This window comes from Oncorhynchus nerka, linkage group LG12 (assembly GCF_034236695.1).
Source record: "Oncorhynchus nerka isolate Pitt River linkage group LG12, Oner_Uvic_2.0, whole genome shotgun sequence".
Lineage (NCBI taxonomy): Eukaryota > Metazoa > Chordata > Actinopteri > Salmoniformes > Salmonidae > Oncorhynchus > Oncorhynchus nerka.
This window is the reverse complement of record NC_088407.1, coordinates 49669528-49692569: the sequence shown is the minus strand read 5'-3', so window position 1 is coordinate 49692569 and position 23042 is coordinate 49669528. Positions and strand designations below refer to the sequence as shown.

At 41.6% G+C, this 23042-nt stretch overlaps 1 protein-coding gene across 1 annotated transcript; it reads right to left on the bottom strand.

Annotated features, from left to right (window-relative positions):
• Positions 1-1661: 1661 nt before the first annotated feature.
• Positions 1662-4498, bottom strand: sox11a (SRY-box transcription factor 11a). The gene has a single exon (XM_029675044.2). The coding sequence runs from the start codon at positions 4359-4361 to the stop codon at positions 3288-3290; it is 1074 nt and encodes a 357-aa protein (XP_029530904.1). The 5' UTR covers positions 4362-4498; the 3' UTR covers positions 1662-3287.
• Between the last annotated feature and the right edge of the window lie 18544 nt (positions 4499-23042).

Here is a 23042-nt window from a genome sequence, read left to right as displayed (position 1 = left end):
TGTTGATGGGTAAGGACACTTATAGTTAATCCATTTTGAATTCAGGCTGCAACACATCAAAATGTGGAATAAGTCAAGGGAATGCTTTCTGAAGGCACTGTATATGTACGGTCCCTATTCATCAACCGACACAGCAATCATGTCATGTATTTTACAATACAGTCTTGTTTATACTGAAGTAATCCAACAGACTATATTTCATGTGGGTTTTTAGTTGATTGAGAACTTTATTCTCAACCTCTGTTGCTGCCAACATCATTTCTACATGTATGCTATTGATCATACTGCTCAACCTTCAAGTCATGTGTATTTCTGAAAGTCTTACTTTTCACCCTAAGGATGAGGAGTCAAGAGTGATGCTTATGCTGTTGTTATTACACGCATAAATCCATATCAGATTTGACATGGGTCTATCAATAACCGATAGGACGCTATCCCTCTCGCTTCAATATTTGCTGAAAAAAATGAAATAGTGAAGATAACATGACATTTTTATAACGTACATGTCAATGCTTTAGAACATATTTCAGTTTGCCCGGTTAACAGCAATGATAAACCGCTGTTGAATGGATGCACGCAGTGATGAGCGTTCTATTCGCTTACCTCTTGGAATGTAATCATTTCTATTCTAGGACTGAGGTGTTGTCTTTTAGCTCAGATGGGAAACTCTGAATCAGGCATTGAGTGGGAGCAAACTGGCCAGTAGGCACTAGGAAGGCACACATGCTGAGAGGGCCTTCTCTGGTTACCAACACCGTTTCTAAGAGGAGGGGCAATCTCCCCAATCACATTGCTCAGTTTGCTGGAGACTGATTTTCAATTTCTTAAAGCTACGGTGTCCTTATAGGCACAGTATGCAAGTAACAGGAGAACATATATACTGAGTGTTCAAAAGAGTCTTTCCATGACAAACTAACTAGGTGAATCCAGCTATGATCACTCATCATTTCACATGTTATATCCACATGAAGGGGAGGTGACAGATTAAAGAAGGATTTTTAAGGCTTGAGACAATTGAGACATGGATTGTGAATGGGTGAATGGGCAAGACAAATGTAACAGCCTTGACTATGGTAGTAGGTGTCAGGCGCACCGGTTTGAGTGTGTCAAGAACTGCAATGCTGCTGGGTTATTCACGCTCAACTGTTTCCCGTGTGTATGAAGAATTGACCACCCAAAGGACATCCAGCCAACTTGTCACAGCTGTGGGAAGTATTGGAGTCAACACCTTGTAGAGTCCATGCCCTGACGAATTGAGGCTGTTCTGACGGCAAAAGGGGTTGAAAATTAATATTGGGAAGGTGTTCCTACTGTTTTGTACACTCAATGTAGATTGCAACATATTTCAAGACTGTAGTTTGTATGAAGACCTGTTCGTTTTATTCAATGCAATTTTACAGTTTGAATCCCTTTCAGTTGAGTTTGGCCAATATGCAATGTTGTTATGTACTCATCATTTACTATTCCTATGCAATATGTATATACTAAGCAATATTGTTGTTGTTCCCATGCAATATAATTTATATGTGTTCTATGGCAACGAAGCGGTCTGTTCTGACAAAAATACGCATCTAACATTTTCTGTCATGACACCATCTCACCGATCAACAAAGTAGCACGTGTTACATAATGCATTATTCACAAACTGAAAGGACAGTTGATGGTGGTATGTACTTGTTTATTAAAAGATGAGTCAAAGAGAGATTCACACTTGGAACGTGAAATAACTACTGCCATGAACCTTTTAACATTTTCCCGGCATATAATTAGGTCATGTTCCAAACATTGTATTCAAACAGACTTCATATGTAAGACCCACATAAAAAATAAACAATATCTTTCTGAAGTGCAAGAAACATAAATACAGGTTTATGGTTTAATGTTTAAGAAAAGAAGGCAGTCTTCAGTTTCAAATAAAAAAGTTTCATTTCATGAAACAGGACTATGGAATGTTCTTTTTTGCTTTGCTCGTTTGACTTTTGCCAGACCACCCACATAAAAATATGCCACTTGCAGTACTTCTATTTTTTTTTCCCTTCCAGAAGTTTGGGGTTTTACAGCTTGGTTGAGATATGTTTTGGATATGCCCAATATGTAAACTAGTGGGTCAAATAAAATTCAAATTGGTATCTGTTTTGTCTTTTAAATGTATCACACCACATGGCCATATTAAGTCATTTTGTATCAGTTCCAGCTGATTTATTCATTTTCTGTCAAGGCAGACCTCCGCATCATGACAGATAATGATGTTGACAGTGCACAAGGCTGTTTTTCCATCACTTGCTACAAAAATGCAGATGGTCTGTATTTTAAGAGTATATATTGCACAAACAATGAGGGGGAAAAACAGTATGTGCCATAAAAAATACCAAAATCCAGTTTCACACCTGCGATTTGGGACCCATCCACATATCACGAGTATGATATACATAAACTCCTAACTTTACTATATTACAGTACATATACAATCTTGAAACTAGTCCCAGCACTGAGGTATGTTGTCCCCGTGATGCCATTGTATCGTCTACAAATACTGAACAAATCTGCTCTACAACTGTACAAAACCTTAAAATCCACAAGGCATTTTGATGCAAGTTTTAATTTAACTTAATCCTTAAAACCAGGACTTCCTTGCATGCGAAAAACAAATGATAAAGGGAAGAAGTGCCTGAAACTCACTGAAAGCACAGTAAGAACATTCCCTTTTAACTGTACAAAAATATGCCTGAAAATATCTTACTTTTCTTTTAAAAAGATGAGGTCTGTTATGTATCAAAATGTTTCCTCCACACCTGTATTCTGAAGAGGTTTAGGCTGCTTAATTTCAAATCAGGAGGTAAACGGAATCAGTTACAAAAAAAAAAAAACGTTTGCGGCATATAGAAATGACATAAAACCGTTGCAAAAGTAACATCCTGAACGATGTCAGTTCACAGATTTTCTTTAGGTCAGTCCACAGTCCTACGTGTTCAGCTCCCTGTAGTTTTAAGAGGATAAGATGCATAGAAGTTCACAGATGTTTCCCTTTGCGGTCCGTTTTAGTTTAATAGTAATTGTAGACCTACAGAAAAATCCATAAAACCCTGTCATGCTGCCAGAAAAACGTCTGCAGACTTTTTTTTTTGCTACAGTAGGCTACCAGCTTCATAAGCATCTAATTCCTCAAACCTCACCTCGTCTCCTCCCCCGGACCCCTAGAAACCACAGAGGAGGCAGGGCTATAGGAACAACTTGAACAGGACATCATTTCATTTATCATTCTCTGTTACTACTCGGATACTTTACATTTAGTATGTGAACACCAAGTCAGAAAAGTTCGCCTCCAACCAGTCCCCTGCTATCATTTCACTGAGCTCTGGTGTGCAATAGTCTGGAAATTCAAAGTGAGAGCCCAGACTGCCCTCGCTGAAAGAGTCCAAATCTTTATCCACAAGAGAGAGGGAAAGATTTCCTGAATTCGTGTTTCCCAGCTCCTGTCCGTGAGCGCTGGGGGCGAAATTTAAACTGAAGTCAAAAAGCAAGTCGTCCGCGTCCTCGCTGGAACTGGAAGATGTGGAAACTGACCTAGAAGATGCTGGTGAGACGGAAGCAGGGTACATTGTGCTCTGCTTGGTAATGTTTTTGAAATTGTAAAACAGTCTGTTCGGTGCCGCATTCCGTACTTCTTCGTACATGCTGGTCCCCTCGGACTCAGCCGAGGAGCTCAAAGTTGGACTCGCGGGAACTTTTGCTACATTATACAGCCTCATCTGCTCCTCGTCCTCCTGTTTAATCCGCATACCATAGGCCTCCTCGTATTCATCGGCGTCATCATCGTCTGTGAGTTCAGTTTTAACCGTTTTTGTAATTTTGGGGAACACACGGTCATCTCCGTAGCTGTGAGACGATTTAGATTGGGTCTTAGCCTTTATTTTTGAGCATTTCTTACCGGGAGTCTTTGCCATTTTGCTGCTAGATTTCTCTGGAAATGGTGCTGATGGTTTTGAACTGTCGAGCTTTGGCTTTTTCTTGGGTCTATACTTGTAATCGGGATAATCAGCCATGTGTTTTAACCTGAGTCTCTCTGCTTCCCTGATGAAGGGAATCTTTTCACTGTCCTTTAGCATCTTCCATCGCTTTCCCAGCCTTTTGGAAATCTCTGCGTTATGCATGTCCGGAGACTGCTCCATGATCTTTCTCCTTTCAATTTTAGACCAAACCATAAATGCATTCATAGGTCTCTTTATATGACCGGTTGCTGTCTTGCACCAGTCTGGGTTTATCGGCACGGGGCTGCAAGCCATAAATTCGCTCTCCTCTGAATCTGTAGCCTCCCTGGACATGCTACCCTCCGTCTCGCTGTTGTCGGTGTGCTGCACCATGGTCTCTTTTTAAAGTTATCTTCCCCCCAGACGTTGCCGTATCTAACAGCCCACTGCCAAGTCTTTTGTATTCGCTTCACCAACGCGTCCACGTCCTCTATGTCTCAAACTCGGTTCTCTTTTCCAGATTTACAAACTGCCTTCTTAACTAGTTATTGGGTTTTTCATGTCCATTACGTCATTGATAAGTGTCCAATCACGTCCCCTCCACTCCGCCCAACAGAGTCCATACAGTCCCTTAACCCTTTAGACCGCCCTCCCTAGCTCCCATTGGAGGTGGGATTTGGAGGTGGGATTTGGAGGTGGGTAGTGTTGTACGGGTGTCTGGACCCATGCTGCGCGAGACATGCATATTAAACATACACTTAACTCACAACCAATGAGGAGCGCAAATTGTAAAACTCTCTCCATTTATGATTTTAGTCGTGCTGAAAGAAATGCAGTCAGATTGTCAGCATGGAAAGAGTTGGAGATACGCACAGGTAGCCCAGTAATAATGTATCCGACTCACGCGCCTAGAAAATGTATCAGTTTACAGTTGTTTCTTTTTTCGCCTAAATTGGATACACTGAAGGTGGCGCTTGGACACTGTTGCAGCGCGCGGACTGGATACATTGTATCGTCAGTGGCGTGTGGACCTCAGTAGCCTTTAGAGTAATTCAAAGTTATTAGGCTAAATGGCAACAACAGAATCACACGTTTCAGGCCTTGTTAATCGCATGCAGCTGTTTAATAAATACTTTTAAAAATGTCATTAGTTCACCTGTTTTTAGGATCATTTGCTCTAATAATGCTCTAATAATTTACACTATGATGAGCAATGTACATTTTGTTGATTTTATAATAATAATATTTTTTAAAACAATGTTTAGTAGTATAATATTAATCCATTTATAACCACTCAAAAAAAAGTAATCAACCAACTGTATCTAATATATTATAAAGAGCGTCCTGTCGATGCTTATTGCTCTTTAGCATAATGTTGATGTGGCCTGACGCCCGTCTAGGTGCATGCATGCACTAAACACCATGCAACGTCTGGTCTCCCTCTCAATTCAATTTCAATTTAAGGGCTTTATTGGCATGGGAAATATGTTAACATTGCCAAAGAAAGTGAAGTAGATAATAAACAAAAGTGAAATAAACCATAAAAATCTACGGTAAAGATTACACTCACAGAATTTCCAAAATAATAAAGACATTTAAAATGTCATTATTTCTATATACAGTGTTGTAACGATGTGCTAATAGTTCCTCTCTCCTTTGCTGTGTCAGGAGGCAGCAGTACAGCGTAGGTCTCCCTCCCTGCTAGTGTTCAGATCAGACTGCACCCCTGTTGTCGTGCTCTGGGTGGCAGCCAGCAGTGCTATTGGAGGTTGGGGCCTGTTTTTTTCCCCTCGCCCCCTAGAGGGCAATCACTTACCCTTTTGAAACCCTCCCCCACCCGCACCTTTCCCTTAGCTGGAACTTATAAAGTGTCACCACTGAGAGAGAGAGAGAGAGAGAGAGAGAGAGAGAGAGAGAGAGAGAGAGAGAGAGAGAGAGAGAGATATGCTTTATCATGACCACCCTGTTTTTCCACATTTTGTCTGTAAGGTCACTCCATCGAGCAGTGAATTTCAACCACAATGACCAGGGAGGTTTTCCATTGCCTCGCAAAGAAGGGCCCCTATTGGTAGATGGTAAAAAAAAGCAGACATTGAATATCCCTTTGAGCGTGGTGAAGTTATTAATTACACTTTGGATACTGTATCAATATACCCAGTCACAACAACAGGCATCCTTCCTTACTCAGTTGCTGGAGAGGAAGGAAACCTCTCAGATGATTTCACCATGAGGCCATTGGTAACTTTTTAAAACCATTACAGAGTTTAATGGCTGTGATCGGAGAAAACTGAGGATGGATAAACAACATTGTAGTTACTCCACTATGACAAGACTTGAAAATGGTTGTCTAGCAATGATCAAAACCAATTTGACAGAGCTTGAACATTTTGGAAAATATTTTTGTAAATATTGTAGCAAAGACTGCTGCCAAGGTGATTCTAACATGTATTGACTCAGCGGTATGAACGATATATTTCTGTATTTCATTTTCAATACATTTGCAAACATTTCTAAAAACATGTTTTCACCTTATGATGGGGTATTGTGTGTACATGGGTGATTTAAAAAAAAATCAGGCTGTAACACAACAAAATGCGTTCCAGATGATTTGGAAACTGTCCTCTTTCTGCTTTGTATGCGTTAGTCTACCCATTGTTTTAAAAGCACATATTTGGGCGGAGAATCACATGGCAGTTAACTTGAACATTAAATTAACTTAAACATGATTAGATTGTAGTATGCTACAGTGTCTGCAAATAAATATTGATCATGGAAAGAAGAGGAGGGCGCTCAACCAACGTGAGTTGAAGTAAAATCAAAACATTTGATCATCATTGAAAAGGAAAAAGCACATTGCGCACATAGGTTAGGCTACTGTGGTGAGCAAACGTTGAGCATTTTCATTTCCAATAAGTATTGATTACTAATTTATTTGTCTCATCCTCCTAAAAGGTCGGCTATATCCTATAGGCCTATGCAAAACGTAGGAAGTGTCGCTGTCATCATTCTTGCTGCTTCCAGTTCAATAGCCATACCAGCGAGATCAGGTGCGCATATGGTCTCAATAAAATAGAGTAGGGTACTGTATAGCCTATGCATGGGCGGAGAAGCGCAGAATTGCTGGGACCATGGCTGGCAAGTGAGCTGCGTCACATACGCCTAGAATAACATTGTGGGACTGTGGTTGGGTTTAGAACCAGTGGGCAGAGGGTGGTAGTCGGACAGAAAACCAGCTGGTGTGGGCGGGATGAAGAAATCGGTCTGGCCCAGACCTCTACTATGCACCATGACAGTGAAGCCTGTAACAATTGAGCTGTTTATTACTGTGTCCGTGTGAAAAGTAGGGAATTAGTTATGGAAACTGACAGATCAATAATGTTACATTGCCATACTGACTAATAAAACCCACATTGCACTGAAAACTAGTCAGAATATCAATATTCAATTGTTTGGCCGATGGTTTCATCATTGATTCAGGCCTAGTGTGATTGAGGCAAAAATAATAGCTAACATTAGCCAATTTTTGGCCAGCTCTCTCTAAAGGTACATCAACTGGCGAAAACTAGCCAAGTTAATTTACTTCTGAAACTGGACCAAACAAAGGCTACAAAACATTTCCATACAAACAACAGCTGTTAGATAGTAATAATAGCCACCTCATATCGCTATCCCACAGATAACTAGAGGCTAGAGCTGACCTGGCTGTGGTAGCCGCTAGCTAGCAAAGCTTATTCATTCAACTCAGTCTAGAGGGTATGAAACATTAGGTAACGTTACATGCCAGTTACAATACTATTTCAGCACTGCGAATAAACACTAGTTTTCAAAATGTCAAAATGTGGAGGGGACATGATCCCCTGTCCCCAGTGAAAGTTGTGCCCCTGGTGAAAACTAAAACAAGGTTTTCAATATAACATGTTCAATATTAAATCAAGTAGACCACATGTATTTTACATTGCATGAAGCCAATATTGAATCCATTCACATGCACACCATAAGCAGTTCCTCTCTGATTTCCTTCACCACAAGGCCGGAGAATGAGAGACATAGATCAAATATAATCGCCCTGATACTGTAGAAAGACTTCATCATGGAGTTAATCTCTGGACCCACAATGCACCAGGCCTGATGATGGTTTCCTACAGAACAGAGCATGAATCACAGCACTGCATAATGGCTAGCATGTAGGGCGGCCAGCCTTCTCATTAGCATGTCTCATTATTGGCTGTGAATGAGGTGCTGGTGTCAGCCCAGGCAGGGGCTATGACTCATCCCTGGGAGGGTCTCAGCGCCATTCATGGCTCAGTGAGATACCATAGGCAGGTAGACCCGGAGGTGGTGACTTACCCAGTAACAGTGACAAATACCATAATGATCAGTGAACCTATAAGGAAAAGACAGGTATACATCATAAACTATGCACATTGTTTTTTTTTACCCATAAGAATTGATTACTTTTCATTGATGATATAAATTGAAATATAAATAAAAGGGCAATTGTTAGCAGTGGTGGAAAAAATACCCAAAAGCCATACGTGAGTAAAAGTAAAGACACCTTACTGGAAAAAGACTGAAGTAAAAGTGAAAGTCACCCATTAGAATACGACTTGAGTAAATGTCTTAAAGTTCCTGAAATTAAATGTGCTTAAGTAGAAAAAGGAAAAGTATGAAAAGTAAGAGCGGTAAATCTATAAAGCAAGACAGCCAAACCTTTTATTTGGTTTGAACTGGAGTTTTTCTGAAAGGTAACAGTCTTACGGATGCAAGAAGTGCTCAGATAAAAAAAAAAGAACATCGATTCTCAAATAGGCAACACTTGAACATACATCTCTTACAGACTAAATCAAATTATGCCTTAATGAAGGAATATAGCCAGTAAACGTAAGCAATCTTATAGAAATGTTTTAAAAGATGTAGATGATGAGCTCACCACTGATGGAACTACATTAGAAAGCAGTCTGTCAGGTCATACCTTTGTAACAAGGACACCTATAACTTGTGTGAATTTTAAACATAAATTAACAAAACACATAAGGCATCCTTGTCCTTGGGCTTGCTAGCATTAAGCTGTCTTTAATTGAAGTTGAAGAATTTGCGAATCATCTTCAGTAAAAGCTGGTTTCTGGAATACAGCCTTGCTCTCCTTGGGCGGAAAACAAGTCCTGCAATACTGAACAGCCTTTCACAGGCAGCTGAGGCAGGTAAGGGCGTGTTCAGCCACAGAGACAGCTTACAGACTGCTGGGAAGGACTCGAGCAACTCCATATGATCAGCTGAACAGGCCAGGTCCAGCTGGAGCTTTCTTGTGCTTGAGACCTCATCATGGCAGAGAAGAAGTCCTCCTTATCTGATGAACTGGTGCCATCACCTAGCTGCAGCAAGGGTTCTTCCATGTGGTCCTTGATGTAGTCTATTCCATAAATACAAGGGAGATGACAATATAAATCATGCAGTTATGTTTTTTTGCGAGTCTACATAAACCCCCCCCATCTATATCAATCGAGCAACGGGGCTAAGTAGGCTTGGGGTGGCCCATTGGGGTGGCAGGTAGTCTAGTGGTTAGAGAGTTGGACTAATACCCAAAAGGTTGCAAGATCAAATCACTGAGATGACAAGGTTAAAAAAATCTGTCGTTCTGCCCCTGAACAAGGCAGTTAACCCACTGTTCCTAGGCCGTCATTGAAAATAAGTAATAACTGACTTGCCTAGTTAAATAAAAGGCTAAATAAAAATTGGACTGAACCACAAAGTCATTATTGTAGTTTAAATGGGTGATTCTCAAATCTATGGAAGTGTCAAAATGTACACCATACAAAGTTGTTTATGAATAATAAAAATATTGTTAATTAACCACATTTTATCTTACCCATTCTGGTGGTGGCGTCGTCTGTTGTGAATTTGGGGAGAAGGATTGCAGCTGCAATCAGCTCAAGGTCTTGAAACGTGGCTGATGTGCTTCTTCAGTCCCAGTTGTAGCACATCCACCAGAGGCTTACAGTACCTCAGGGACAACTTGATTCGGTCAAGTTTTGTGATCTGCAGGTTGGTAGTTGGAAGTAGCCACCGCATCTGGACATTGGTTTCAGCCAGCAGGATGTGTTGTTGGCCTTTGCCACTGGGCTCATGGTGGCAGCATACTATGTGAGGAAGGCAAGATCAGCTGGATTGAAACTCTGACGGCCGCCTCTCCGTTGTCTTCGACGATCCTCAGGAGTCTTTCTACAGCCATGAACCAGGAGTTCCACATTGTAGCAATCGGGCGCAGCAGATGGTGGTCACAAGTATCTTAAATGGTTTCGGCTGCAAGTTTGGATCTCCCGCAGTTGTTCAAAAGTGCTTGGCACTTGCCAAATGTTGAACAGGACACTTCTTTTGTAAGCCTCACTGGATGCTGCTTTCAGGGCATCGACTGTAGATCCTAAGTTGAGTAGGTGGCAAGCACAATGCTAGTGCTTCGGCAGCTGGTACTCAAAACCATCATCTTCATTCAGGATCGTTGCCACATCAACAAACTCCACTTCTTCAATCTCCTGTTATTCCTCTTCACCGTCGTCTTGTCCTGGCTGAGCTGCTTCACCACCTCCTCCCACTACTTTGACTGCCTCGTTGTTATCATCTTCTTCAAATCTTGGAAAGCTCTCAAGAAGTTAGAGCCATTGTCTGTTGTTGTTTTTACAATCTTAGGTGTGCGAGCCTCCCAATCGTTTACAGGCCAGGGCTGCAGAGTGTCTGTTGAGACGGTCAGGGTCTATCCAATGTGCTGTAACACCAATGAAGCTCTGTCTTCTTGCAGACCAGCAGTCGGTGGTGGTGGCAAGGTGGTCAACTCCTCTCATGGCCTCAGTCACCTTCTTATTAATTTCCTTGGATGCTTCATCAATCCTGGAGCACAGTGTGGGAAATCTTTGAGTTAGGCTGCAGATCCTGCACAAACTCTCTGAATGCTTCTTGTTCTTCAACAGCGAATGGTTGAAGTCCTTGGACCACATATTTCACCACAGCTTTGTCAATGGATTTTTTTACTGTCTTCAGTAATGTGCACTGCTTGATGGTGGAGGGTGTCTCAGGGACATGTTTTCTCTTCAGTGTGTTTGCTGTCAGTTCTCCATACTTCTTAATACCTTTACGGGATCGGTGTACCCTCCTTGGGAAGGTTGAGCTAACATGCGATAATTTAATTAGCATGATGTTGGAAGTAACAAGACAATTTCCCAGGACATAGACATGTCTTATATGGGCAGAAAGCTTAAATTCTTGTTAATCTAACTGCACTGTCCAATTTACGGTAGCTATTACAGTGAAAAAACACCATGCTATTGTTTGAGGAGAGTGCACAACAACAAAAAACTGTCAACAAAACAACAAAAATAATGTACTTACATTCAGTAATCTTGCTCTGATTTGTCATCCTGGGGGTCCCAGAGATAAAATGTAGCATAGTTTTATTTGATCAAATCCATTTTTATATTCAAATGTAGGAACTGGGTTCTACAGTTTTAACCCCTGCTATGTCTGCCCCCCCTCCCTTCCCCCTATCTAGATGTGTGAAGTTTTGTGTATTTTCTGTAGGGAAGCTAATTATCCATAATTTATGACATTCCTGGGAGTATGTAAAAAAAAAAGAGTTTTTTCACCATATCATTTTTGTATGTCCTCTATAGTTATGTGCTTGAAAATGTATCAATTGACCAGATATGGGCAGACTTGATACAACATTTTCAACAGCAATGCAATGGATCAGTGCAATGGATCAGTCTAAAACGTTGCACATACACTGCTGCCATCTAGTGGCCAAAATCTAAATTGTGCCTTGCATTTGAAAGAAAATAAAATATCTTTGTATTATCTTTTACCATATCTAATGTGTTATATTCTCCTACATTAATTTCACATTTCACAAACACTTGAAAGTGTTTCCTTTCAAATGGTATCAAGAATATGCATATCCTTGCTTCAGGTCCTGAACTACAGGCAGTTAGATTTGGGTATGTAATTTTAGGCGAAAATTGAAAAAAGGGTCCGATCCTTAAGAGGTGGTATACATGCTTTCTCTGAAATAATAATAAAAGGAAAAGAAAAATACATTAGTTACTTAGCTAGATAACTACCATCACCAAATACTTAAGGGATAGGATCCTAATTTTAAAGCTATGAATAATGTAATTTAAGTGAGAGATTGTGACCACCATTTAATATTACAACGAGAAAAAAATATGTTAATTGATCTAGCTAGTAGGTTACGTCAATACCTTAAGTCTACAGTAATTAGCTAGGTAAGAAGAACAACTGTATCAACGAACACAAGGAATAAAATGGCTAGCTAACTAGCTAAACTAGTGAGTGTTAGCTAAAATTCAAAACCTAATGTTAGTTAGCTAGCTTGCCCAGGTGTGTTTAGGGAAAAATGTATTTGGCTAGACTAACATTAGCTGACACAAATGTGCGCAGATTCGGAAGCTTTGTTTGCTAAAGCAATCTGAGTAAACTGAGTATCCGATTTCCAAATTCGTAAACTACTAGTTAGCTCACGTCAGTTTAGTTAGATTGTGTTAATTAACAAAGCTCCCGAATCTGGGCACATTTTAGGTTAGGTAGTTATTCAACTATTTAGGTATAAGATTAGCTAGCATCAACTAACACTGCTTGTTGCATTAGCAAATGTGGGCTAGTTACCTAGGTTAGCTAATGTTAGCTAGCATGCTAATATAAGTATCATTAGCTAGCATACTAACGTTATTTTAGCTAGCTAGCAAGCTAACAGTAGGCTTACCTATATGTGTTTTTTTAGATTCTATGGCGAGTTCTTGAACGCTAGTATTTCCTGAATTTTTGGTAAACATTTCTTCATTCCGAGAAAATAAAACATTTATTTTAGAAACAGCCATGGGTGTTTGTCCCCATCAGTGGGTGATGGTAGAGCGATGTCGGACATGATTGTGCGATTGAGTGGATGATCGTTTTGCAGGTGACAGGCTCCGGGTGGGTGTGGTTTACACTTTAGGACCCTTGGATTTTCCCAAGCATATGAGGATTGACTCTGCTCTGCTTGCATGTCGTCGCCTGCTGCATATCAAAACAAGTTCACCCATCAGCGCGCAGACTAGCCGACGTTGCTTGCATCTTTTCACCAACATGACTCGTTGTTTTTCTTCCAGCTTCAGATTGATTTGATTTTCTAGTGGGTAATGAAGTTATCAGGCGAAATGTACCGGAGTAAAAGTATACTTTTACATTTTTTTTTTTTTTATGTAGTCAAGTAAAAGTCGATAGAAATAGTAAAGTACAGATACCCTAAAAAGTACTTAAGTACAGTAACAAAATATTTCTACCTCTGATAGTTAGAATAAAACATATATAAAGCTGTTTCTCACTACATGATTTCCAGCACCTGAAGTTGAATGCTACTATTTATTTGTCGCTTTCGTGTTCAGGAGGGAGACAACGACAGCGTTTTTATTCCAAAGCAATGGAGTGTTGAATAAAGTGAACCTTTTCGTGTAGGAACACTGAAAGCTTATTTATTTTCAAGATAATTTCATTTTCCCACAAGCTTATCTAAAAGGCCGCAGAAGCAGCTGCTGCTCTCACAATGGAGCAGTGGAGCATTGGATCAATACTAACCCTGACAAGGGGCTATCTGATGCTCACAATGCACAGGATCCATCTCCTCTGCATAGCGTCCAGACTTGTGTTTCTGTCAACCTCTATCTGATGGGTTCACAATGGACGTGGTGGAGGTGGGTGGAAGAGAGTTGTTTTGGTGGCATATACAGATGCAAATGAACTTCGCACTTGACAGACTCATTCTCAAAGGGTAGAGTATGTATTGCTGTGTGTGGTGGGATTTGTTTGTTTTCAGGACAATACAATGGAGTCACTTAATGGTAATCTGATGGGATGCATGAGTCTCAGGGAGATAGTTCTCTGAGGATATTCATGTCTATGAAAACTGCTGATACACACCTTTAAGGACAATGTTAATTACTGTAGTTAGTTACCCCTACTGCCTCGGGTTCACACAGGAATTCAGACCTTTTTCATGGTGTTTGTTGCTTTAAGTGACAATTAATTGTATTAATTGACGCTGTATACATAACTACTAAACAAAATGCCTTACTTTTATGGAAAGAAGGGGTTCCTCACGTTACTTTGTCCTGTCTAGTTGTTTCAAGATGTAAGATGATACTAAAACAGGCCATACCAGCTGCCAAACATAAATTCCACTGTCTGTCACTGTGGTTGGTTGAATTACTTACAAACCAGTACATAATGTTTTCCTCAGTCTCACTCCAGATAATAGAGAAACCGCTCACTATGAGAAGAATTTCAGGGAAGTTTTGGTTCTTTTTCGATGTCTCACAATGAGATTTGTTCAGTGGATCACTGACTGGTCGAAGAACCAATCACACAAAGTCTGTTGGAGACAAACAGGTGGCAAATGAGGTGAGCCTAGGGCTGTGGCGTTCATGACATTTTGTCAGCCGGGTTATTGTCATACAAACGACTGCCGGTCTCACGGTAATTGACCGTTAACGAACATAAACACGTTTAGACTCTCCAGGCCTCCACAAAAACAAGCTCTTTGGAACATCTACAGTTAAAAACGTCTCATGAATCAATTTAATATACATCATCACAATAAATCCATTATTTATTTTAGTCAGGTCTAAAGAAACATGATTTGAAGAAAATGGATTTCAGAAGAACAGAATATGAGTTGGCCTACTGTAAGACCTTTGTTATCTGGCTATGCTCCATTCCTTAGTCTGTAAGGCTTTTACATTTAGCTGACAAGTTATGCTTAGTCCTGTGCCTTTATTTTATCTGATTTTATAGTAAGAAGAATATAATTGAACTTAGCTGAATAAAATAGATAGGATATTTTCCCGTTACAGAGCGAGTGCTCATATGAAGTCAATCAAATGTATTTATAAAGCCCTTCTTACATCAGCTGGTATCTCAAAGTGCTGTACAGAAACCCAGCCTAAAACCCCAAACAGCAAGCAATGCAGGTGTAAAAGCACGTCTATGTTGAGGTAAAAGAGAACATTTGAAACAGGTCCTAATGTATATACTAGATTTAGAGTTAGTTGGCAACTTAAGTTGTAAATGAGACAAACCTTAGAATGTCTTAGAAATCCAAACATATATGGGCTGCATGGTCCGACTATAGGCTATTGATGTTTTGAGAAAGTAGCAACAAAAACCTTGCGCTCTGTTTCTTGCCTCGGGCTGCACAGCTGTTCTCTCATCAAGTGATCATATTTTCACCCATCAGACTATTCTCAATATAATCTTGTCTTTACTAATATGTCAAATTAGTTTTGATTTAGAATGGCCCATTATCAAATTGGCAGGAACAGGAGCATGGGAAAATAATAAGTCATCCGTATGCACTCGAATAGAAAATGGAGGCCCCACGCTTTCCTGCCAGTCCGTTTTGCAGGCTACTTTGGTTTTATAGCAGAGCATGTGCTTAATATGAGAAGCTGAGAAATAAATATACATTGAAGAACACTTATTTCCCTCCACGAATCGACCACTGTTTAAGGAGCATGCTCTCGCTGCCAGACAGGTGATATTCCGCCCAAACTCTATATGCCAGGTCCATACAGAAAGGGTTTGTTGGAGCCCTGACCTCAACCCCATCGAACACATTTGGGACGCCGACTGCGAGCCAGGCCTAAACACCCAACATCAGTACCTGGCCTCACTAATGCTCTTGTAGCTGAATGGAAGCAAGTCCTTGGAGCACTGTTCCAACATCTGCGAGCTCAAGAAAGGAATAAAGGAGAGAGAGGGGAGATGGAAATGCATGGTGGTGAGATATTCTGTATAGCTGAAGGTAATGTGTCACTCAATTAATCATGAAAATATAAAACATTCCCTATTACTAGGCTCTTCAAAATCAAATACAAATTCACTTACTTTAGGCTAACTGTAAGCACAATCAATGAACCAACAGTATCGCCTAAGGATATACATTCTCTCCCAGACTGATGGATAGACATTTTGGAGCGTAGCATAAGGTAACCTGTCCATGCAGTATGCATAATAATGCAGTCTACACTGAAAGGCAATTATTCTCATTTGTTTAGCTTTGGAGTATAGGCTAGCCACTAGATCAATTATGTACCAAATCAGTTTTGTTTGATGTTTTTTCTGCCATGCGTAATATGCAGTAAGTTCTGCAATGTATAACGGCACAATCATAATATATAACAGTTGAAGTCGGAAGTGTACATACACTTAGGTTGGAAAAACTCATTTTCAGCCACTCACAAATATCTTGTTAACACACTATAGATTTGGAAAGTCGGTTACAACATCTACTTTGTGCATGACACAAGTATTTTTTACAACAATTGTTTATACAGACAGATTATTTCACTTAGAATTCACTGTATCAGAAGTTTACATACACTAAGTTGACTGTGCCTTTAAACAGCTTGGAAAATTCCAGAAAATGGTATCATGGCGTTAGAAGCTTCTGATAGGCTAATTGACATTGTTTGAGTCAACTGGAGGTGTACCTGTGGATGTATTTCAAGGCCTACCTTCAAACTCAGTGCCTCTTTGCTTGACGTCATAGGAAAATCAAAAGAAATCAGCCAAGACCTCAGAAAAAAGATTGTAGACCTCCACAAGTCTGGTTCATCCTTGGGAGCAATTTCCAAATGCCTGAAGGTACCAAGTTCATCTGAAAAAACAATAGTATGCAAGTATAAATGCCATGGGACCATGCAGCCACCATACCGCTCAGGAAGGAGACGCGTTCTGTCTCCTAGAGATGAACGTACTGTGGTGCTAAAAGTGCAAATCAATCTCAGAACAACAGCAAAGGACCTTATGGAGATGCTGGAGGAAACAGTTACAAAGGTATCTATATCCACATTAAAACTAATCCTATATCAACATAACCTGAAAGGTCGCTCAGCAAGGAAGAAGCCACTGCTGTAAAGCACCATTAAAAAAGCCAGACTACGGTTTGCAGCTGCACATGGGGACAAAGATCGTACTTTTTGGAGAAATGTCCTCTGGTCTGATGAAACAAAAATATAACTGTTTGGCCATAATGACCATCGTTATGTTTGGAGGAAAAAGGGGGAGGCTTGCAAGGTGAAGAACACCATCCCAACCGTGAAGCACGGTGGTGGCAGCATCATGTTGTGGGGGTGCTTTGCTGCAGGAGGGACTGGTGCACTTCACAAAATAGATGGCATCATTAGCAAGGAAAATTATGTGGATATATTGAAGCAACATCTCAAGACATCAGTCAGGAAGTTTAAGCTTGGTCGCAAATGGGTTTTCCAAATGGACAATGACCCCAAACATACTTCCAATGTTGTGGCAAAATGGCTTAAGGACAACAAAGTCAAGGTATTGGAGTGGCCATCACAAAGCCCGGACTTCAATCCCATAGGAAATTTGTGGGCAGAACTGAAAAAGCATGTGCGAGCAAGGAGGCCTACAACCTAACTCAGTTACACCAGCTCTGTCCGGAGGAATGTGCCAAAATTCACCCAACTTATTGTGGGGAGCTTGTGGAAGGCTACTCGAAACGTTTGACCCAAGTTTAACATTTTAAAGGCAATGCTACCAAATACTAATTGAGTGTATGTAATCTTCTGACCCACTGGGAATGTGATGAAAGAAATAGAACCTGAAATAAAGCGTTCTCTCTACTATCATTCTGACATTTCACTTTATTTTAAATAAAGTGGTGATCCTAACTGACCTAAGACAGGGAATTTTTACTAGGATTAAATGTCAAGGAATTGTGAATAACGGAGTTTAAATGTATTTGGCTAATGTGTATGTGAACTTCCGACTTCAGCTGTATATTTTTTTAATGTCGGGCTTGGGATCATAAGCCTATGCATATGCATAAGCTCTAATATGCATTTGAGTGATTTTAATGAATCATCACCTTAGAAAGGCTATCCATTGTGTTGTGTTAGTTGTTGTGTATGTTGTTTCAAAGACTATGTTTTACACTGTTTCAAACTGTTGTTGAACATCTTTCTTTAAATTGTTCATCACACTGAGGTTTGTTGATTGGCCTACTGTTTTGATGATATGTATTTGATATGAAATTTGGGACAATAGAGGGACAATATGACCATTAGGACGTTATGGTAGTTAGCAAGTTGGGTACTGCCATGTCCAGAGTGCACAAAATGAGATTACCGGGACTCAACGGTCACGTGGAATTTTACTGCGGTCATGTGGCGGTAATATGGTCACTGCAACAGCCCCTCTCCTTCTGCGTCACTTGCCCTGGTCATTCTTCCTCTTCCTTACAGAAGAGATCACTGAAGCTCTCCTCAGCACAACTAAATCCCTGTCTTCCTACTGAACTGTTGTCTGGTCAGGTTAAAGCTGCCCAATGTAAGGCCTCAGCTCCCGTTTTTAAACTGTTCTGTGGCTTTTCAGTTCACCCACCAGTGCTATTTGCAGAGTTAACTCCAGGTAAATGTTGCAAATCTTCATCCATTCCTGAATCTACGGCCAAAAACAAGCTACCTTTGGGCACTACCAAAACAAGTGATCAAATGATTCTGTCTCTTCATAGTACAATCTGTGTGACAGTACTCTTCTTGCGTTGTGTACAATCGTCGACAAGGACTCCAACTTGTAGCATCAGTCATGGAGATTTATTCTGATAGAAACAGCACAAAATTGCACGTCATGCAATGCACGGCTCACCATCCAACTCTGTACTCACGCACTGTACAAAATATACGAACCCCCCCCACCAGACACAGTAAGTTGCTAGCTAGCATTAGCTGGAATTCACTACAACAAAATGCATAACAAATATGCACAAACAAATGCTGCATCTTATATGTGGTGTTCTAATAACATTTACAAACAAATAGATATAAATTGTATATTAAAATCATCACTTAGGAGTATAAAAATCACTTTTAACGTACAGTGCGTTGTAATCAACAACTTACGGCTGGTTTGGTGCTTGTTCACTGGGACGATTCTAACTTAAACATCCTCCGTCGTAAGCAAGCCACGCAAACCAGCCAATAAGATGTCTTGTTGAGTAGGTGAAGGCAAGACAAAACTAAAACCAAAAACCCATTGGCTTAACAATCAAATGTTATTTGTCACATGCGCCGAATACAACATGCTTACTTACAAGCCCTTAACCAACAATGCAGTTTTAATAAAAAAAAGTGTTAAAGTATTTACTAAAATAAACTGAAGTAAAAGTAGCTAAAGTAGCAGCTGTGTAAAAGTGGAGGGTGGGATGGGGGCAATGCAAATAGCCCGGGTACCCATTTGATTAGCTGTTCATGAGTCTTATGGCTTGGAGGTTGAAGCTGTTAAGAAACCTTTTGAACCTAGACTTGGCGCTCCGGTACCACTTGCCGTGCGGTAGCAGAGAGAACAGTCTATGACTAAAGTGGCTGGAGTCTTTGGCAATGTTTTGGGCCTTCCTCTGACACCGCCTGGTATAGGGGTCATGGATGGCAGAAGCTTGGCCATTCGCACTACCATCAGCAGTGCCTTGCGGTCGGAGGCTGAGCAGTTGCCATACCAGGCGGTGATGCAACCATGCTCTCGATGGTGCAGCTGTATAACTTTTTGAGGATCTGAGGACACATGCCAAATGGGGAATAGGCATTGTCATACCCTCACGACTGTCTTGACGTGTTAGGACCATGATAGTTTATTGGTGATGTGAACACCAAGGTTCTTGAAGCTCTCAACCTGCTCCACTACAGCCCCATCGATGAGAATGGGGGCATGCCTTTTTTCTTCTTCTGTAGTCCACAAATCATCTCCTTTGTCTTGATCACGTTGAGGGGGAGGTTCTTATCTTGGCACCCGGCACTGCCGGGTCTCTGACATCCTCCTTAAAGGCTGTCTCATCGTTGTCGGTGTCCAGGCCTACCGCTGTTACAGGCCTACCCTGTTACACTGCGATGATTGTATCCCCCATATATATAACATTCTACTGGTTGCAATAATTTTGTATTCTCATTTAAATTGAAAAACTGTTAAGTTTTGATTCCGGCAATGTTTTGTGTATCAGTTCATGTGCCGTGGAATCGGCATCGTAAATCTCTTCCCAACTAATTTGCAATCTGTATGGCACACAGTGGTGGCTCCTCAGAGGAGGAAGGGGTGAATTTCATAAAAGGTCAATTGTAAAACCTTTTTAAAATTTTAATTTTATCCCTTTTACATGGTATCCAATTGTTTTAGTAGCTACTATCTTGTCTCATCGCTACAAATCCCGTACGGGCTCTGGAGAGACGAAGGATGAAAGTCATGCGTCCTCCGATACACAACCCAACCAAGCCGCACTGCTTCTTAACACAGCGCGCATCCAACCCGGAAGCCAGCCACACTAATGTGTCGGAGGAAACACCGTGCACCTGGCAACCTTGGTTAGCGCACACTGCGCCCAGCCCGCCACAGGAGTCGCTGGTGCGCGGCCAAACCCTCCCTAACCCGGATGATGCTAGGCCAATTGTACGTCGCCCCACGGACCTCCTGGTTGCAGCCGGTTATGACAGAGCCTGGGCGCGAACCCGGAGTCTCTGGTGGCACAGCTGGCGCTGCAGTACAGCACCCTTAACCACTGCGCCACCCGGGAGGCCCGGGGGAAAAAAACATTTTAATCAATTTTAGAATAAGAATAAGTCAAGGGGTTTGAATAATTTCCAAATGCACTGTATTTATGTTGGAAAAAGTCTGTTAAATGTCCTGGTTAAAAATAAGTAATCCAATAGGCTTTGATTACATTTCCAATATCCTTCCCCTTGTAATGTATATGCCAATTATTTGATGGTCCGACCACACTGTCACCTATCAATCCCTTCTAACTTGTATTTAGCTTGGCTAGCTTTCTGGAAAACAGGCTAACCACACAAGCATTACTACTTGCAACACGGTAATATAGCTAGCGCCCTTCCCTTGTATAGCTAACAACACTACAGAGGGCTAGATCTTGCCGGAAGGCTTACCCAGGTAACTCGCCGCAAGGCCAGGTACACCAAACAAACTTTCCAACCTGGGAAGGTAGAATTGCTAACTCTCCTCTCGTGTTTAGCTCAATCCACGCTCACCCATGCCATGTTGGCTAGATTGACTGCTCTAGCTTCACAGCTTGAAGATTGAGAGACATGCTTAGTTCGTCAAGGAAAGCTTGCACTTTCTTTGTCTAGCAGTATGCTAACTAGCGAAGTTATTATTATTTCCTCTCTCGTGCCATCCCAGGAAAACTATTTCTCCCAGCTGTCCCAGTGTGTAGGAAGCTAAACGCTACAGGGACTGGCCTCGTATGGGTGTTGAACATAACGTCCCTACTGTTGGCTTACCAGGACAATTAGTTACTAGAGATGGGTGATCTCTTATGCAAAGGATGTGGGGATGCCATGAGCCTTGCTGTGGTGGGGGAGGGAGCCTTGTGACTCAACTTGTCCAGCTTGTCCAGCCTCTTGGAGGAGGAAAATCCCTCCTACCACACTGAAGGAACTGCTTGGGCCTTCTGTCGCCACCATGCGACAGATGTGTGAACTAAAAAGGAGGTCGAAGCAATGAACTTCTGCTTGCCCCACAGATCCGTGGCAAACTGGTCTCACCCTCCATGAGCCAAGACTTGACGGTAGGAAGAGGGCAACCTGCTGGCACCAGAATTTTCTGCAATTACAGCGTTCCAAAAGGCTGCAAACCCACAGTTTGCAACAGGGGGGAAGCGGAACTTCACTGCTGCTATATCGAGGTCCTGCCCACCTAATTCCCCTGGGGGAAAGAAGGGGTATCTGACCTAGGGGTACATTCCCAGCAACAGAGAGAGGCAGCCAACAGTTCAATCCATGTCCTGGCCTGCCCTCTCTCAGGTGAAGCACAGACTTTGCTCCCGGAAGCACATCTGTGCTCCTAAACCCTGCCCTTCAGTTCACGAGGGAAGAGCAATAAACAGATTGTTGTCCCCACAGCTCAGCCAAGCTCATATAAATGTATCTTGAACTGCTGACCATGTTTCCTTCAGTGATACACTTTCTGGCCTCCCTTCGATATTGCCACTCGCTCTCTGCACCTACACAAACTAGCTGAAAACTCAGGATATGACCCAGATGCAAACAATGGAGGTGGATGGTTCGGTACTCAGAATATGTATTATAAGCCAGGGGCAGGCAAAAGGGCAGGTTGAGGGCAGGCAGAAGTTTATAGTCCAAGGCAGAGTCAAAAAGGGACAGAAAGGCAGGCAGGGTCAGGGCAAGCAGAAAGGTCAGAACCGGGAAGATTAGAAAACAACTGGCAACAGACAAATATAACATGCAGGTATAAATACACAGGGGATAATGGTAAAAAAATAGGAGAGACCTGGTGGGGGTGGAGACAAGCACAAGACAGGTGAAACAGATCAGGGTGTGACATGTCAAGACTATCCTGTGGAACAGGGCACACCTCTCATTACACACAACGCACGTCCTGGATGTACTGAATGGTCTTGTTGTCCAGAGGGAATCGCTGTTACGGGGATTGGAGACTCCATCCCCAGGTGGTGAGCCAGATCTGGGAGATACAGTGGGGCATAAAAGTAGTTGCATCCAAAGAACACCATACCTACTGTGAAGCATGGGGGTGGAAACATCATGCTTTGGGGATGTTTTTCTGCAAAGGGACCAGGATGACTGATCCGTTTAAAGGAAATCATTATTTTAATTTTATTTTACCTTTATTTAACTAGGCAAGTCAGTTAAGAACAAATTCTTATTTTCAATGACGGCCTAGGAACAGTGGGTTAACTGCCTGTTCAGGGGCAGAACGACAGATTTGTACCTTGTCAGCTCGGGGATTTGAACTTGCAACCTAATTAATGGGGCCATGTATCGTGAGATTTTGAGTGAAAACCTCCTTCCATCAGCAAGGGCATTGAAGATGAAACGTGGCTGGATCTTTCAGCATGACAATGATCCCAAACACACCGCCCAGGCAAGGAAGGAGTGGCTTCGTAAGAAGCATTTCAAGGTCCTGGAGTGGCCTAGCCAGTCTCCAGATCTCAACCCCATAGAAAATCTTTCGAGGGAGTTGAAAGTCCGT

Excerpts from the sequence above, each read along its gene's own strand:
- sox11a (XM_029675044.2), bottom strand. The coding sequence starts at position 4,361 with ATGGTGCAGCACACCGACAACAGCGAGACGGAGGGTAGCATGTCCAGG.